The sequence below is a fragment of the Mixophyes fleayi genome, chromosome 1, assembly GCF_038048845.1.
Source record: "Mixophyes fleayi isolate aMixFle1 chromosome 1, aMixFle1.hap1, whole genome shotgun sequence".
Taxonomy (NCBI): domain Eukaryota; kingdom Metazoa; phylum Chordata; class Amphibia; order Anura; family Limnodynastidae; genus Mixophyes; species Mixophyes fleayi.
This window is the reverse complement of record NC_134402.1, coordinates 459,522,916-459,542,018: the sequence shown is the minus strand read 5'-3', so window position 1 is coordinate 459,542,018 and position 19,103 is coordinate 459,522,916. Positions and strand designations below refer to the sequence as shown.

The window sequence follows — 19,103 nt, the reverse complement described above, 5'->3', positions numbered from 1 at the left end:
TTTATGTTTCACTTTTCCACAAGTTTATTTGTTGCATTTTTAATAACAGCGTTTTATGAAATCACGAACATTCAAAATAATACATAGAAGTCACTGACAGTCTGAATACTTACTCTATAACTTTACTACATAAATTACAGATGCACATTATTCTGAAATAAGACAGAGCACACACATATATATATATATATTAGATCTGATGATTTGTGGCTGATTCAGTAATTCTCCACTCCGCATTACTGGGCTGGAGACCCCAGTAGACTATATTGTCCATCTGCCGGGTGCTGACCCTGTGACACGTCTTGTTCACTGTGATATGGAAGCCCGACAGTAGAGTATGTTGTGCCTGGATGAGTCTTAGCTGAATCCTAAAACCAAGATGTCAGGAGACAGATTAGTGATCGATCTTTCAGATATAAGTTATCAATTCCAAACTCAACTTCACTGGACATAAAGCACCATTAAATGACTTTCTTTATTAGATTTATTTTAAAAGAAAGATTAGCTGAACTGGTTTCAGTGAAATCAGCTACTTAAATCCACAAATGGCTCATTCCACTAACCGGTCGCTAATGACTTATCTTTCAATGGGAATCTCATAAAGAAAGCTAACAGTTGTCAGGTTGAGATAGAAAAACTACACAGATAACAGCTGCAGCTCCACTAACCAGAATACACAATTCTGAGACTATCTCCAAAGGACACTAAGGGGTATATTTACTAAACTGTGGGTTTGAAAAAGTGGAGGTGTTGCCTATAGCAGCCAATCAGATTCTAGCTGCACTAAATAAATGATAACTAGGGGCCTGATTCATTAAGGATCTTAAATGAAGAGGATTCTTATTTCAGTCTCCTGGACAAAACCATGTTACAATACAAGGGGTTCAAATTAGTATTCTGTTTTGCACATAAGTTAAATACTGACTGTTTTTTCATGTAGCACACAAATACTTGATAGCTTATTTGTACACTGATATTAAAGTTGATATATGTGTGCTACATGAAAAAACAGTCAGTATTTAACTTATGTGCAAAACAGAAAACTAATTCTGCACCCTTTGAATTGTACATGGTTTTGTCCAGGAGACTGAAATAAGACGTTTCTCAAGTCATTATAGTTTTGCTCTGAGAGATTTGCTGAGTGTCTTTGAATACAGTAAATATGTTGTGCATAGGAAATATCTTTCCCCATAATCACAATATCTTCACTTTCAATCCTTTAGAGAAAATATCTTATGTATGTTTGTGAATATTACTAGTATCTCTTTAACATAATGTAACTTACATTTTAGATTTAGTATTATTTTATTATTATTTATAAACAAATAGGTAAATAAGTGCTTAAAGGTTAATCATGTAGCCAATCATTGTAACTTACCAGTGGCACATCAGAGATCTCCTGGTAGAGATGTTGATGTTTGGCATTGTCTGGTGGTTCTCCAGTGACTCCCGGATCATTGGCTGTGACATAGATGGTCGTCACATTTGTTTTAGGCTGAAACTGCCAAATGAACATGGAAAAGCAGTGAGTTCTGGTACAAGCCAGTAATACAGATCTTATTGAGGGAGCACTGTGGCACAGGTCCTTGTCCAGCATAGGTCCCCTGCTCAGTAGTGGGCCCGGCTCGCATGTATCCCATGCTGACCATGCTCAGTATTGGGCTTGGCCAGCATAGGTCCTATGCTCAGTAGTCAGTCTAGCTGTCATAGGTTCCAGGCTCACCATGCTCAGTTTTGTCCCTGGCTGTCATAGGTCCAGTGCTCATTATGCAACCGTCATACTTTACATAACTCAACATAAAAATGTATTTGTACATTTGAGCAGACAGCGCACATATAGCATAACATATCTATGACTGGATCACTTATAAGTAACTTATGCTATAAATTTATTTAAAGGAAATAGCGCAGGGCGCTTATTTATATAATTGCGAATGTACTTATTTTTGTTATTGTGTGTATCTTGGTAAAGGAAATATCTTTATTTATGAGACCAGGGGTGGAAATTCGTGTTTTGTTTTAACTTTGCTAGAGGAAAAGCATTGTTTCTGAGGTATACACCTGATGCAATAAGCATTTGTTGAGGAAGTCTTTTGTGTATTTTGGTGTAGAGAAATTACTTGTTTGGGGTTTTGTAACTTTTCTTTCGGAATTCCGAAGTGGAAGAAATTAGAGATGAGCGCACTCGGATTTATGAAATCCGAGCCCACCCGAACGTTGCCGATCCGAGTCGGATCCGAGACAGATCCGGGTATTGGCGCCAAATTCAAATCTGAAACTGAGGCTCTGACTCATAATCCCGTTGTCGGATCTCGCGATACTCGGATCCTATAAATTCCCCGCTAGTCGCCACCATCTTCACTCGGGCATTGATCAGGGTAGAGGGAGGGTGTGTTAGGTGGTCCTCTGTCCTGCTATATCTCGTGCTGTTCAGTTAAGTTCTGTGCTGTTCAGTTAAGATCTGTGCTGTGCTGTGCTGTGCTGTGCTGTGCTCAGTCCAGTGGTGCTGTGTCCTGTGCTCTGTCCTTCTGTGTTCAGTGGTGCTGCTGGGTCCTGTGCTGTGTCCTGTTCAGTCCAGTGGTGCTGTGTCCTGTGCTCTGTGCTTCTAAGGGCATAGTTATTTCCCCAATATTCCCAAGTGTTTAAAAAAATAAAAAAAAGTTATTTAAAAAAAATACAAAAAACTAATTTTTTTTTTTTTTAATTACAACAAAATTTGCACAACCAATCCTGCAGTATAAGCCCATTGGTACTGCAATATTACCAAGTTCACACATTCAGCAGTAAAAGTCCAGTGGTTCTGCAATATTACAAAGTTCACACATTCTGCAGTATCAGTCCAGTGGTGCTGTGTCCTGTGCTCTGTCCTGCTGAGTTCAGTAGTGCTGCTGGGTCCTGTGCTGTGTCCTGTTCAGTCCAGTGGTGCTGTGTCCTGTGCTCTGTGCTTCTAAGGGCATAGTTATTTCCCCATTATAACCAAGTTTTTAAAAAATAAAAAAAAGTTATAAAAAAAATTAAAATAAAAAATTAAAAAAAAATTAATTATAACCAAATGTGCAAAACCAATCCAGCAGTATATAAGCCCATTGGTACTGCAATATTACCAAGTTCACACATTCAGCAGTAAAAGTCCAGTGGCACTGCTATTACAAAGTTCACTGATTCAGCAGTGTATAAGTCCAGTGGTACTGCTATTACAAAGTTCACTGATTCAGCAGTGTATAAGTCCAGTGGTACTGCTATTACAAAGTTCACTGATTCAGCAGTATAAGTCCAGTGGTACTGCTATTACAAAGTTCACTGATTCAGCAGTATAAGTCCAGTGCTACTCTCCTGTGCCGCATATAATTTTTAAAGGCTTTGCCGAGTGTGTGTGGCTTAGGGGTACGCTCTCTTGTGCTACATATAATGGAAAACCAAAATTTGGAGGATAAAGTAGGGAAAGATCAAGACCCACTTCCTCCTAATGCTGAAGCTGCTGCCACTAGTCATGACATAGACGATGAAATGCCATCAACGTCGTCTGGCAAGCCCGATGCCCAATCTCCTAGTACAGGGCATGTAAAATCCAAAAAGCCCAAGTTCTCAAAAAATAGCAAAAAGAGAAACTTAAAATCAGCTTAGGAGAAACGTAAAGTTGGCAATATGCCATTTACGACACGTAGTGGCAAGGAACGGCTTAGGCCCTGGCCCGTGTTCATGACTAGTGGTCCAGCTTCACCCAAGGATCTAAGCCCTCCTCCTCCCCCCCCTACAAAAAATTTAAGAGAGTTATGCTGTCAGCAACAACAACAAAACAGCAAAGAACTCTGCCTTCTAAACAGATGACATCACAAATCCCCAAGGCGAGTCAAAGGGTGTTGTTGGGTGTGAACCCTGACCTTCCCATCACTGTACAGGAAGAGGTGACTCCATCCAGCATTTGCAGCACGCCCTCTGCATATGCTGGAAGGATCACCCACAGTCCAGTTACAGATTTGGCTAATGAAGGTGTGAATGTTGTACACCGGGAGGAGGATATTGATGTAGCTGGCGCTGAGGAGGATGTTGATGATTATGATGCAGACAGATACCAAATTGCCTTACTCAATTTCTATTTATATTCTAGATTATATAACGGCTGAAAAGTTATCTGTTTTACTCCTAGTGGAGAGGGGATCTGATGCAGACAGATACCAAACTGCCTTTGTCCATTTCTTTGTATATTTGAATTTATAGTTCTACAGTCTATGCAGGCTGCTTTATTTATATTCAACTACAAGTGTAGGGCGGGGGTGGGGGGGCTGGCATAGATAGCCAGCAAAGTAACGTGGTCCATTTAATTTCACTTTCTAGCTCCACAGTCTGTGCAGCCTGCTTTTTTTATCTTCAAAGTATTTATATTTACAAGCCTTGCAATCTAAATAAACTAGAGGTAGTGACGTGGTAGAACTCCAAAAGGCAGTTTGGAAGCCCCTGTACAAACTGGCTCTATTTTTTAACAGAGTTGTCCCCCCTCCAGTGTGTACTCGGAAAGAGTTTTTAGCGCAGCGGGGAACCTGGTCAGTGAGCGGCGAAGGAGGTTGCTTCCTCACAACATTGAAAAAATGATGTTTATAAAAATGAATAATCAATTCCTCAATGAAGTACAGCACTGCCCTCCAGACAGTACAGAGGGACCTGTGGCTGTGGAGTCCAGCGGGGACGAATTGATAATGTGTGAGGAGGAAGTACACACTGTAGGGGGAGAGGAATTAGAGGTTGAGGATGAGGACAACATCTTTCCTCAGTAGAGCCTGTTTAGTTTGTACAGGGAGAGATGAATTGTTTTATTGGTGTGGGAGCCCAAACAAACCAATCATTTCAGCCACAGTTGTTTGGTAGGCCCTGTCGCTGAAATGATTGGTTTGTTAAAGTGTGCATGTCCTATTTCAACAACATAAGGGTGTGTGGGAGGGCCCAAAGACAATTCCATCTTGCAACTATTTTTTTGGCATTATGTGACCATTCAACAGTCGTTTGCCATGTTCAAAAAGTAAAAGAAAATGCCAACAAATTCAATAAATTAAATCAAAAGTTAAATGCCCTGTCATTATTTAAAACAAGAGGTTTTGACGTGCTAGAATTAGTGTAGTGTTAAGATGTTATAAACACTACACTTGGAACTTGGAGGAGGTATTGTGGCCCCGGTATCAAATTGGGTACCGGGGCCACCCTACTACGCAGTCCAGATACTTGTTTGGTGTAATTCAGACCAGTTGAGGGTGTATTTATTTTATTGTGGCCCCAGTATCAAATTGGGTACCGGGGCCACCCCACTACGCAGTCCAGATACTTGTTTGGTGTAATTCAGACCAGTTGAGGGTGTATTTGTTTTATTGTGTCCCTGGTATCAAATTGGGTACCGGGACCATCCCACTACGCAGTCCAGATACTTGTTTGGTGGAATTCAGACCAGTTGAGGGTGTATTTATTTTATTGTGGCCCGGCTATCAAATTGGGTACCGGGGCCACCCCACTACGCAGTCCAGATACTTGTTTGGTGGAATTCAGACCAGTTGAGGGTGTATTTATTTTATTGTGGCCCTGGTATCAAATTGGGTACCGGGGCCACCCCACTACGCAGTCCATTTGGTGGAATTCTGACCAGTTGAGGGTTTTATTATTATATTGTGGGGACCACTCTATACCACACTACCACTCTATACCACTCTATTTAATACTTTAATTCTATTTAATACTTTAATTCTATTACTAATTGCCATAAAGAGGAACTGCCGCTTCTATTTAATACTTTAATTCTATTAGTAGTTACCATAAAGAGGAACAAAATAAACAAATTTTACCAAAAGTATAATATGACTTACAAACACTACACTTGAAAGATGGTGCCTTTAAATGAAAAAGTCAGTCTTCATTGCACGACTATGTGCAACAGGGACAGTTTTTTGGTTTACAAAGTCAACCAATAACACTTCGACCCTGTCTGTCTTTAACATACTTGATGGGATCTTAATGACGAATGGTCTGTACCATGGTTGGAGGAGGTATTGTGGCCCCGGTACCAAATTGGGTACCGGGGCCTCTCCACTATGCAGTCCAGATAGAGGTGTATCAGATATTAAACAATGTTGACTGCTGCTGCAAAATTTTTAAATAATATTGTGGGGAACACTACACTACGCAGTCCATAAACTTTTTGGGTGGAATTCAGACCCGTGTAGGGTTTTTTAATAATATTGTGGTGACCCACTCCTCTACGCAGTCTAGGTACATTATTGGTGCGAATCATACAAGTTCAGGGTTTTTAATTTATATTGTGGTGACTCACTCCTCTACGCAGTCCAGGTACATTATTCGGTGCGATTCATACCAGTTGATGGTTTTCTTATTATAAATATTGTGGTGACCCACTCCTCTACGCAGTCCAGGTACATTATTGGTGCGAATCATACAAGTTCATGGTTTTTAATTTATATTTTGGTGACCCACTCCCCATGCAGTCCAAGTACATTATTTGGTGCGATTCATACCAGTTGATGGTTTTCTTATTATATATATTGTGGTGACCCACTCCTCTACGCAGTCCAGGTACATTATTGGTGCGAATCATACAAGTTCAGGGTTTTTAATTTATATTGTGGTGACCCACTCCTCTACGCAGTCCAGGTACATTATTCGGTGCGATTCATGCCAGTTGATGGTTTTCTTATTATATATATTGTGGTGACCCACTCCTCTACGCAGTCCAGGTACATTATTGGTGCGAATCATACAAGTTCAGGGTTTTTAATTTATATTGTGGTGACCCACTCCTCTACGCAGTCCAGGTACATTCTTCGGTGCGATTCATACCAGTTGATGGTTTTCTTATTATATAAATTGTGGTGACCCACTCCTCTACGCAGTCCAGGTACATTATTGGTGCGAATCATACAAGTTCAGGGTTTTTAATTTATATTGTGGTGACCCACTCCTCTACGCAGTCCAGGTACATTATTCGGTGCGATTCATACCTGTTGATGGTTTTCTTATTATATATATTGTGGTGACCCACTCCTCTACGCAGTCCAGGTACATTATTGGTGCGAATCATACAAGTTCAGGGTTTTTAATTTATATTGTGGTGACCCACTCCTCTACGCAGTCCAGGTACATTATTCGGTGCGATTCATACCAGTTGATGGTTTTCTTATTATATATATTGTGGTGACCCACTCCTCTACGCAGTCCAGGTACATTATTCGGTGCGATTCAAACCAGTTGATGGTTTTCTTATTATATATATTGTGGTGACCCACTCCTCTACGCAGTCCAGGTACATTATTGGTGCGAATCATACAAGTTCAGGGTTTTTAATTTATATTGTGGTGACCCACTCCTCTACGCAGTCCAGGTACATTATTCGGTGCGATTTATACCAGTTGATGGTTTTCTTATTATATATATTGTGGTGACCCACTCCTCTACGCAGTCCAGGTACATTATTGGTGCGAATCATACAAGTTCAGGGTTTTTAATTTATATTGTGGTGACCCACTCCTCTACGCAGTCCAGGTACATTATTCGGTGCGATTCATACCAGTTGATGGTTTTCTTATTATATATATTGTGGTGACCCACTCCTCTACGCAGTCCAGGTACATTATTCGGTGCGATTCAAACCAGTTGATGGTTTTCTTATTATATATATTGTGGTGACCCACTCCTCTACGCAGTCCAGGTACATTATTGGTGCGAATCATACAAGTTCAGGGTTTTTAATTTATATTGTGGTGACCCACTCCTCTACGCAGTCCAGGTACATTATTCGGTGCGATTTATACCAGTTGATGGTTTTCTTATTATATATATTGTGGTAACCCACTCCTCTACGCAGTCCAGGTACATTATTGGTGCGAATCATACAAGTTCATGGTTTTTAATTTATATTGTGGTGACCCACTCCTCTACGCAGTCCAGGTACATTATTCGGTGCGATTCATACCAGTTGATGGTTTTCTTATTATATATATTGTGGTGACCCACTCCTCTACGCAGTCCAGGTACATTATTGGTGCGAATCATACAAGTTCAGGGTTTTTAATTTATATTGTGGTGATCCACTCCTCTACGCAGTCCAGGTACATGTTTTGGTGCGATTAAGACCAGTTGATGGTTTTCTTATTATATTGTGGGGACCACTCCACTACGCAGTCCAGAAAGATACCTCGTTGCAACTTTTTGGACTAATAACTATATTGTGAGATGTTCAGAATACACGGTAAATTAGTGGAAATGCTTGTTATTGAATGCTATTGAGGTCAATAATAGCGTAGGAGTGAAAATAAGCCCAAAAACTTGATTTTTTAAACTTTTTATGCTTTTTTCAAAAAAAATCCGAATCCAAAACCTTAAATCCGAACCAAAACCTTTCCGCAGGTGTTTTGCTAAACAAATCCGAACCCAAAACATCGAGAAAATCCGGATCCAAAACACAAAACACGAGACCTCAAAAGTCGCCGGTGCACATCCCTAGAAGAAATGTGTATTCTGCAACTGTCTGAGAAAAGGACCCATGTTAATCTCATGTACATTGACCTTTTGATGTGTGATGTCCAAACACACCTGGAGGCACAGGAAGGTTAAATTAAACTTGCAAATTTTAGGATATCACAGATAAGTGTAAATATTGTTAGCTTTGCATTGCATTTAAATCCATGTTTAGGTAAACATACTGCATCCTGATTCTGCAAATAGCTCAGACCTCAGGGGGCTGGCTTGCCCTGTGGGGCTGTGTCCAAAACTGTATAAAAAAGCACTGTTTTGTATTTTAAATTTTTCTTCTTGTTTCATCTGACCTGCTCACTGGTACGTTGACCTGGGTGAGCAAATAAACATCACTTGCTTCAAAGACCTGCCTGGAAACTTCTCTATTCCTGTGACCTACAGATTAGACCCAACTCTAATCCATTTCCGGCTGTTCTGAGATTTGGACCCAGCTTTTCGGTACCACTGCTCTGCCCGCTACCAAGCAGCTCTGGCCAGTGTGATAGGTCAGGTGGATCCATCCCCAGCAACCCTGATTCATAGGAAGAGGTCAGGAGCAACAGCCCAGGTACACCAGCAAGGGGTACACTCGCAGCGTCAGTTAACCAGAAGAATCCCGGTTCTGGGTGCCAGTAAGGAGTCCAGGGGTGGCAGCATTTGTAAGCCCCTCCTACTGCGGTAAGAGGGCGCACTTGGGATAACGAAAACGAACGTTGGCAAAGTAAGCCCAGCCGGTTCCCAGCAACAGCAGCCAGGGTGACACAGGCGGTCCATCCTGTCACAGTAACCATAGCAGGACAGCTAGTCAAAAGCTGGGTAACAACCAGTGAGTACGGATGGTATAATGTCCATGGTATGTGGGAATAAAGAGAAATGATAATATATTACATATCTACCAAAATAAAGATAATAGTTCTTTAGACAGAAAAAGGGCTACAAGTATCTCCACATATCCTTCTCACTGAAGGGTTCATCAGATCTTCTACAACTATACAAGTGTTACATGTGCACAGAGAGATCCCAATTATATCACATACAGGAGACAACAGATACAAACGTCATATACGGAGTGCAGAGAATGTATGTGGCAGACGCCTATCCAAATAAATACATATAATATGGGGTGACGTATGTGGGGGGTAGACGTGTGTGATTTCTAAGTGGTATTTTCTCACAAAGTGTACGAAAATGCACAGTTAGACAACACAGTTGGACAAACATTGGATTACTTCCAGCAATAAGCTATATCTGCAAAGTCTGTTTCTGCATTACTTGTCTATCTCTACAGAACACTGCAAAGAGGTAATTGTTAAAACCTCTTACTTTTAGCTTTTACTCTGATCACAATGTTTAACAAATTGCTCTTCTTGGTCTCTTTTCATGACATTATTTTTAGGACTGTGTCATCTTTCACCCCTCCACCAACACAAACATTTTTCCACATTGCACCTGCATTACTCCACTCACCTCTAGTTAACACCCATGAACTGTTGTCCTATTTATTATCTCTAACAAGTAAAGCCTCCACCTGTCGCCAGAAAATAAGAGAGCACACATCCTACAGTCCCCTTACCTATCTTTCTCTCTCTCTGCTTCTATTAGCCGGTGATATATCACCTAATCCAGGTCCCCCACACTCCTCACACACACATACATCAGAGCACTACCGCTCTATAGCAAACCTCAAACACATCACCTGTTTCCCCTCTCTTCCAAAGTCCTTTAAATGTGTCCTTTGGAATGCACGCTCTGTTTGTAACAAACTTACCTCCATTCAGGATCTCTTCCTCTCAAAAAACCTCAACCTCCTGGCAATAACAGAAACATGGCTCATGCAATCAGACACTGCCCCACCTGCAGCACGTTAACATGGTGGCCTCCAACTTACCCACACCTCCAGACCTGAAGGCAGACAAGGAGGTGGGGTTGGACTACTTCTCTCCCCACAGTACACGTTCACAGTTCTATCAAATTTCACATCCCTCACGTTCAGATCTTTTGAAGTACATGCTATTCGCATTTTTAATCCATTCTCTCTACGTGTTGCGGTGATCTATCGTCCCCCTGGAGCACACCAACAATTTATGGAGGATTTCTCTGCATGGCTCCCTCACTTCTTATCTTCAGACATCCCCGCCATCATCATGGGTGATTTCAACATCCCCATTGATAACCCACCTTCCAAAGCTGCTTCCAAATTACTCTCTCTAACCTCCTCACTTGACCTCTCACAGTGGATTGAATCATCTACTCATCAGGATGGCCACTGCCTTGATCTTGTTTTCTCTAGACTACGCTCACTTTTTAACTTTCTTAACACACCCTTCCCCCTCTCGGATCATCACCTTATCAGCTACACGCTCACCCCCAGTGCTCTAACCTCTCTACTGTCTAACTCTACCAAGCCTCCTCATACCCGCAGAAATCTTCATTCTATTAATATTCAAGAATTTTCCACCTCTCTCCAACACCTTCTCTTCCCTATCTCTACATTCTCCGCCCCTGAGATGGCAGTACCTCATCTCCACCAAACCTTAGCAACAGCCATTGATCAAGTGGCTCCAGCGACACTACATACTACACGTCGACTTCGATGTCAGACATGGCACACTACAGCAATGCAAAATCTTCAAAAACTTTCCCATAAATCAGAACGTCACTGGCGTAAAACTCGCACCTCTAATGACTTCATCCCACATACTTCTATCTACCGATCTTATCGAAATGCTCTGGACACTGCAAACCAAACATACTTCCAACCTCTTATCTATGCTAAGGCTTCCAACTCCAAACGCCTTTTTAAGACATTTAAAGCTCTTCTCAATCCTCCCACCCCAAACCCTCAGTCCACTATCAGTGCCCAGGATCTTGCTTCCTATTTCAAGGACAAGATTGATAAGATCAGACTAGAAATGGTATCCTCTTCCTCAACAAGCAATTGGTTCAATTGCTTTCCACCAACCTCTGACCCACTCTCTTCATTTGACCCCACAAATGAAGAGGAAATTTCTACTCTCTTGTTAACCTCCTACTCTACCTCCTGTACTCTTGATCCTATTCCATCGCAAATTGGTAGATCCCTGTCTCCTGTGCTCATCTAACCTCTAACTAAAATCTGTAATCTCTCGCTCTCTACCGGCATCTTTCCATCACTATAGAAGCACGCAGTGATTACTCCTATTCTAAAAAAACAAGATTCCGACCCAAACTCTCTATCAAATTACCATCCCATCTCTCAGCTGCCGTGCCCCTCCAAGCATCTAGAGAGACTTGCCTACACTCGCCTCACACGCTTCCTTTCCGCAAACAACCTGTTGGATCCTCTTCAGTCTGGCTTTCGTTCTCAACACTCCACAGAGACTGCGTTGACTAAGGTTGTCAATGATCTGATCACTGCTAAAACTAAACGCCATTACTCTCTCCTAATTCTCCTGGATCTCTCAGCTGCATTTGACACCGTTGACCTCTCTCTTCTCAGACAAACGCTGCAATCCCTAGGGCTTCAAGACACTGTTCTATCCTGGTTCTCATCCTACCTTTCTAATCGCTTTTTCACTGTTAATTTCTATGGAGCCACCTCTGCTCCTCTTCCTTTATCAGTTGGAGTAGCGCAAGGCTCAGTGCTAGGTCCTCTGCTATTCTTTATCTATACTGCTTCTCTTGGAAATCTAATAAGTTCCTTTGGATTTCAGTATCATCTCTATGCGGATGATCCCCAAATTTATCTATCCTCTCCTGATCTCTCGACATCTGTCTTGACCCGTGTAACTGACTGTCTTTCTGCCATTTCATCTTGGATGTCCTCTCGCCAACTCAAACTTAATCTTTCTAAAACAGAGTTAATAATATTCCCACCCACCAACAAGAGCATACCTGACATTTCTATCTCTGTTGATAACATGTCCATAAATCCCACCCCAAAAGCTCGCTGCCTAGGTGTAATCCTTGACTCACACCTATCCTTTGTTCCCCACATTGACTCTATATCTAAATCATGTTACATTCATCTAAAAAACATTTCCAGAATTCGCACATATCTCACATAAGACACTGCAAAAACCTTAATTCATGCATTTATCATCTCCCGCATTGACTATTGCAATTCCATCCTTACTGGACTTCCCAAAAGCAGACTAAAACCCCTATAATCTATCTTGCACGCTGCGGCAAGATTGATTTTCCTTGCAAATCGTTATTCCTCTGTTGAATCACTCTGTATGTCTCTACACTGGTTGCCTGTTTTCTACTGAATCCAATATAAAATACTCTTACTAACCTACAAGGCCATCAACAAAGCTGCACCAACATACATCTCCTCTCTTGTCACAAAATATCTTCCAACTCGGCAACTCCGTTCTGCACAAGATCTGCGTCTCTCATCCACACTCATTACATCCTTCCATTCCCGGTTACAGGACATTTTCCGGGCTGCACCCACTCTATGGAATTCTCTTCACAATAAGACTTTCCTCTAGTCTACAAGCTTTCAAGCGTTCTCTGAAAACCCACCTCTTCAGACAAGCTTATAATATTCCTCAACCACCCTCTTAACCTCACTACATTACCCTATTACCACCCGTTATACAACTACCCCTTGACCAACATTGTTGTGTGACAGGATCATTTAGCTTATGAGTCACTTTTACCTTTGCAGTCTGGCTGGGCCGACTGCAAATGGAGACTTAACCTCATGTGTGAAACTCCCATTGTCCAATAGATTGTAAGCTTGCGAGCAGGGTCCTCTCACCTCTTTGTCTGTTTTACCCAGTTTGTTTATTAGTTTACTATTTTTGTCCCCAATTGTAAAGCGCTACAGAATATGTTGGCGCTATATAAATAAATGATGATGATGATGATGATGATAATAGATCTTGCGGCTGGATTATACTCATTAGCGTCGGGCTGTTTGTACACTGTACAAGCAGAAGTTGCGGCGTTTTTTTAATTGGGTTTATTTTTTTATTCAAGCATGATCCAGATTTGGATGTACAATTATGGAGGTCCTTGTGGCCTGAAGATAAGACTGCAGCATCTAGGGAGTCTTAATGACTAGAAGAACAGAAGATATTTACAAACTTGGACATTTTCATCTACAATTATTTAAGGACATGGGTTTCAAGCACATTTGGATTAAAAGCTGCCGACAAAAGAAAAAGTCAGATTAGTGAGTATTTTGGGTTTTATTATTTTTTATTAAATGTATGTGGTAAAAATGATGCTGTGTTATGCTTTTGATTGATTTTTTTTTATTTTTATTAAAATGGCGTGGTTTTAATGAGGGTGTAGTGTTTTTTTAACTTTTTTTTTTGTGGAACTACAGGTCTCAGCCAGCCATGGTTGTCAGGCCATGTTGGCACTTGTGGTTCTCCAAGTGCCAGCAAGACTTGGCTGCCATGGATATGCTGGTGCTTATAGTTATACAAGCATCAGCATGCCCAGACTGTTTATGGCACCCTGGCATGGCTGGGACTTGTAGATCCACAAAACAAAATGACATCCGATTGTTTTGTAACTCTATAATCGCTGCTATTACCCTACACCCACCGCCCAGGGGTGTAGGAAGAGCCCTAGTGCTTTCAGCACTGGGCTGGTTATTCATAGAGTGGGGGCCCGCACGCTTTTTTCTCCAGACCCCACTCCCTAGGGAATCCAGCCCAGCGCTAAACAGCCTGGGATTGGTTGTCATTGAGGCAGGGGGACCCTGCTATAGTGCCATCCACCCCGGCTGGTTTGCCTAGTGCTGGTTGAGTGAAAATCGGGAGGATGCCACGCAAGTTTTTTCCCGATTTTCAAGCAACCAGCAGTAGGCTGGCAGCACTAGGGTTAATAGTGGTTGGACGGTGGAACACAACGCATTTTTTTTTCAACATTTATCTATTTTTTTACTTTTGACAGCTGTGGGGACCAGCAGCTGTATAGCCAGGCAGTGTAATAGTGAAGTGTTTACTAATCTCGCAGCTAGGAAGGAGCGTGTTGCCTATGGCATTTTTAACCTAAACACGGGAGAGTTGGCTATATATTGTTGTGTTTGAAATCCCAGCAAATCGCTAGAGATGACCAGCTTAATGCATCTAGCGACTTGGGGACCACCCGCGATTTGCCGCAATGTTAAATCAATGAAAAAATCTGAGCTTGATATATTTATCCCCAGGAGTTACTTTTCAAACCTGCTGTCCGGCACGCTCTTCTATTCATCCCTCCACTCCAGACGCAGAACCCAGTGCCATAATAATAGTACATTGTACAACATAAGGAGCATGGTCCTTTAAGAACTCTGAGCCTGTGATCATGTGATCTGTCCTGTGACCCGCTCTGCTCTTCAGCTCAGCCATTTAAACCTGCTCAGTGCACAGACATATATTTGTAAGATGCGGCAGCCAAAACAAATAGTAAGCCACCAAAAACTTCACAAAAGCGGATAACCTCATTGTTCAGACACTTTATAAAGTACTGTTTTGTAGAACATCGGCTTGTGGTTTATCTCAGCATCAATCAAACATCTCATAAATGCTAAATATTAATCAAATAAATAACCTGAATAGTACAATTGTTATAGCTAAAAATCACATAATCCGGAATAGACATTTACAAATAAGGTTCCCATTCATAAAAAAATATACAACTGTTGTAGTAACACAATGTCACTGTCTGCACTAATAAGGTGAATAAACAGAGTCTCCACTTAATGAGAAAACTCTATTTAAGATCATTGTACCTCATGATCAAATTTTGATACAGTACTGTTCAGAGGACTACATATGATGAGTTTGATTAAAATTCTTATAAAGTGCCCATATTAAAAATACTACTTGCAATGTAACATATATATTCAAACAGAAAACTATAGCAGACAGAATGACATTTGTTTAAAACAATACTTGATTAAACATAATCAAGGGCACAAGAAAAGGCTCAGAAAATTCTTTAACTAATCAGCTTGCTCACAATGATAACAATGAATAAATATTGAAAAACAATAAAAATGAAAACTGAAAAATAAATACATAAAAAATCCAAAAACTGAATATAAAATATAAAGTTATAGAAAAAAAATATATAAACAAAATAATAACAGCATAATGAAATATAAAGAATAAAGAAAAGTTAGAGATTATTTAACTCTATACTGTCATTGAGGCCCTGGGGGGGTCAAAGTCATAAGCTTAAATATCCATTAGGCCTCCCATTTGCATAACAGGTTAAATCTATCTCCACTTCTCTTGGTGTTGTCAATTTGTTCAATAGCCCTAACCCTCAAACCGGAAAGATTGCCACCTTGGCAAGTATTAAAATGTGAAGACAAACAATGTGTTCTCAAATGTTTCAATATATTACATCGATGTTCTTGGAAACATAAACCTACTGATCTAATTGTGCGGCCTATATATTGGATTCCGCATGCACAATTAATCAAATAAATGACATACCGTATTTGCCGGGGTATAAGACGTCTGGGCGTATAAGATGACCCCCAACATTTCCACTCAAAATATAGGTTATATACTCGCCGTATAAGACTACCCCCTCTTCCGCACACCTTCCACACACCAAATAAAACGTAAAAGAACATCAGATTTGATTTCAACATGTTAATTTATATTCAAATGCTTATGACATGCAGGAAAACTGTCACAAGGCTGTATGTTATCAAACATGTACAGTAAACATAAAACAGTGCAAGTTTATTAAACGTAATTCACTAAAGAAAACACACTCCCTCCTCGGCGCAAGCTACACTCCAAGTGAACCCTATGGACAGGTAGATGCTTCTCAGGAACACAGGCAGGCAGCCCACAACCCAGAGGGACTCTGGCAACACACTGTAGAAGACAAGAAGAAAAACAGAGGGCGCCACCCTCATATGTAGAATGAGGTGGGCGGGCATCGGGAGGCCACTATGGGCACCGGGCGAGTATCGGAAGGCCACTATAGCAGCTATGTCTATCCCAACTGAAGTGCACCCGGCGTATAAGACGACCCCCCCACTTGGAGGCATGTTTTTCAGGGCAAAAAAGTCGTCTTATACGCCAGCAAATACGGTAGGTAGATTGACAATCCAAAGATTTCCAGATGGGAAATCTTTCACCTGAAATATATGAAACAAATTCCGTGCACTTGTGATCAGCTAACCCACAGGTAATACATTTGAGTTTTCCGCATCTATAAAAACCACTTGACCTATTCAACCACCTATCTGCATATTCAGTGGACTTTTGTGAAGGATTCACCCTATTGCAGTTCTTAAAAAAAACTTGGGGCTAGTTTCTCTTTTAAATTATTAAATCTTATTCTTCTTTATCCCATGGCCAATATATTCATTTAGCTCCAGCAGAGCAGCGTTACTTTTGACAACAGGTTTAATTTCCCTAGCTGCACTATTGTATTGTGTGACGAAAAACATTGACTTATCTTCCTTTGTACATTTAGAAGGCTGAATAAAGAGCTTGGATCTATCAATCTTGTTTACTTCAGTTAAGGCCTTATCTAAAATGAAATCAGGATAACCCTGCTCCTGAAAAGCCTTATATAATTTTTTAGAATGGAAATCATAATCCTTGGTTTCCGAGCAGTTTCTTTTAATCCAAAGGAATTGACCCTTAGGAATGTTATCACGCCAAGGCTTATAATGACTACTCTTAAAATATAAAAAGTTCAAAGTGTCAACTTCTTTAGAGTAGTTTTCAGACACTATAATGCCCTTCGAAACTTTTAATGTAATATCCAGATAATTGATAGTCGCTGGATGAAAATTGCTAGTAAATTTAAGACCAAATGGGTTGGAATTTAGATGCAAGAGAAATTAAGACATAGAGTTAAGATCCCCATCCCAAATGAAAAAGAGATCATCTATATAACGGCCATAGAGAACCAGGTGCGCCCCGAAAGCAGAATCCCATATGTATCGCTCCTCAAAGAGTCCCATATACAGATTTGCATAACTCGGGGCGAACCTGGTCCCCATGGCGTACCCATCACCTGCAAGAATTATTGAGAATCAAACACGAAATAATTGTGGTTCAAAATAAATTGAATTGAATATAGAATGAACTCAGATAGCATAGGATCATCCACCCTTTGTTTATCCAAAAAGAATTTGATTGTCTCTAAACACATAGCATGAGGTATATTGGAATACAAAGCTTCTACGTCACAAGTTAGAAAGTAATATGTAGGTTTCCAGACAACGTCTTGAATTAGTTAAAAAAAACTTGTGGCATCTTTAATATGAGACTATAATGAAACAACAAAGGGCTGAAGAAAAGAATCAACAAAAAAGATAAGTTACTGGTGAGAGAACCCACTCCCGAAATGATAGGTCTCCCAGGTGGCGACAAAAGTGTTTTGTGTATTTTAGGTAAATGGTAGTAAGTAGGCACTATTGGATATTGAGAAAACAGAAACCAAAACGTTTCCTTAGAAACAGTGTCTTGCATCAATGCCTTATCTAATAGATTTCTAAGTTTTAGTTGGTAAAGTGGTGTGGGGTCCTTAGTCAATTTAACATAGAAACATTCATTATTTAGTTGTCTCATGGCTTGTGCATGATATTCAGACCTATCCTGAATTACTGTCCCGCCACCTTTATCGGCTGATTGGATAATTATCGTAGTATTGGCCACCAAATTTTTAAGAGCTTTTCTCTCCTGAAAGGTCAAATTGTCTCTAATCGGTTTATATGTTGTTCTCTCACAAATTTTCCTAAAATCTTCCATAGTGCTCTTATAGAAACTTTCAATATAAGGGCCCTTAAATTGAAGAGGATAAAAATTTGATTTATTTTTAAACCTAAAGGAAGGCACTGAAACATTAATGTCAAACAGATTAATCTCAGAGGATGAATCTCCAATCACACTCTCAGCTTGTAACGATTCCAGGTGTGACAAAGCCACTTGATCATTATCATTCAAAATGGTAGGAGAGACATCTTACTTGGTTTTCTTAATAGCTTTTATAGCAAAATAATGCTTTCTACTTAGGGCCCTAACATACCTATTATGAGCTACAAATAAGTAGAACAAATTGTGTTTTGTCGCCGGGGCAAATTCTCTCTTCTGGAGAAGTGTTAATTCAGCCTGGGATAATTGCCTTGAAGAAAGATTAAAAACTCCCATACCGGTTAATACCGGCGCCTATTTTTTACATGATTTGAAGATCCCTTCCCTGGATCCTCTAGCTTTTCTTCTCTTGATCTTTTGGGAGTAGATAAATTGAACCCTTGAGCCCTTTGTGGATAAGACTGGGGAGGAAAGCTCTTCCATAAAAAAGAGGAAGAGCCAGAGGAGGAAGACGGAACCATATTTATAGTTGAATGGGTAGATTCATCACCTGAATACATCAATTTAATCCTTGTGTCACTCTCATCCTGATAATTCACCACATTTCTATCTACCAGTGGTTTAATATATATCTCCATGATTTTGCGTCAAACTCGGGAGCATGACCCCTTGAGTTAATTTTCTTATCACTAATCACAGAATCTCTATAGGACTCTATAGGACTCTCTACACCCCGAGCGATCATGGAAATCAGACTTGTGGGAAAAGGCAAAATGAGAATTGGTGACAACCTTGGGCAGTGGGCGTTTACTGTGCTCT

The 19,103-nt window shown here is 40.6% G+C and overlaps 1 protein-coding gene across 3 annotated transcripts in view; it reads right to left on the bottom strand.

The window, feature by feature from the left end:
* LOC142102468 (uncharacterized) overlaps positions 1 to 19,103 on the bottom strand; it is a 75,959-nt gene continuing 56,856 nt past the window's right edge. For all 3 annotated transcript variants that reach the window (XM_075187335.1, XM_075187336.1, XM_075187337.1), the window contains 2 exons: positions 1,379 to 1,501; positions 1 to 368 (listed from right to left, as the gene is read on the bottom strand). In XM_075187335.1, the coding sequence (XP_075043436.1) occupies positions 237 to 368; positions 1,379 to 1,501 (255 nt within the window). In that variant the 3' untranslated portion in view covers positions 1 to 236. The remainder of the gene's footprint in view (positions 369 to 1,378; positions 1,502 to 19,103) is intronic.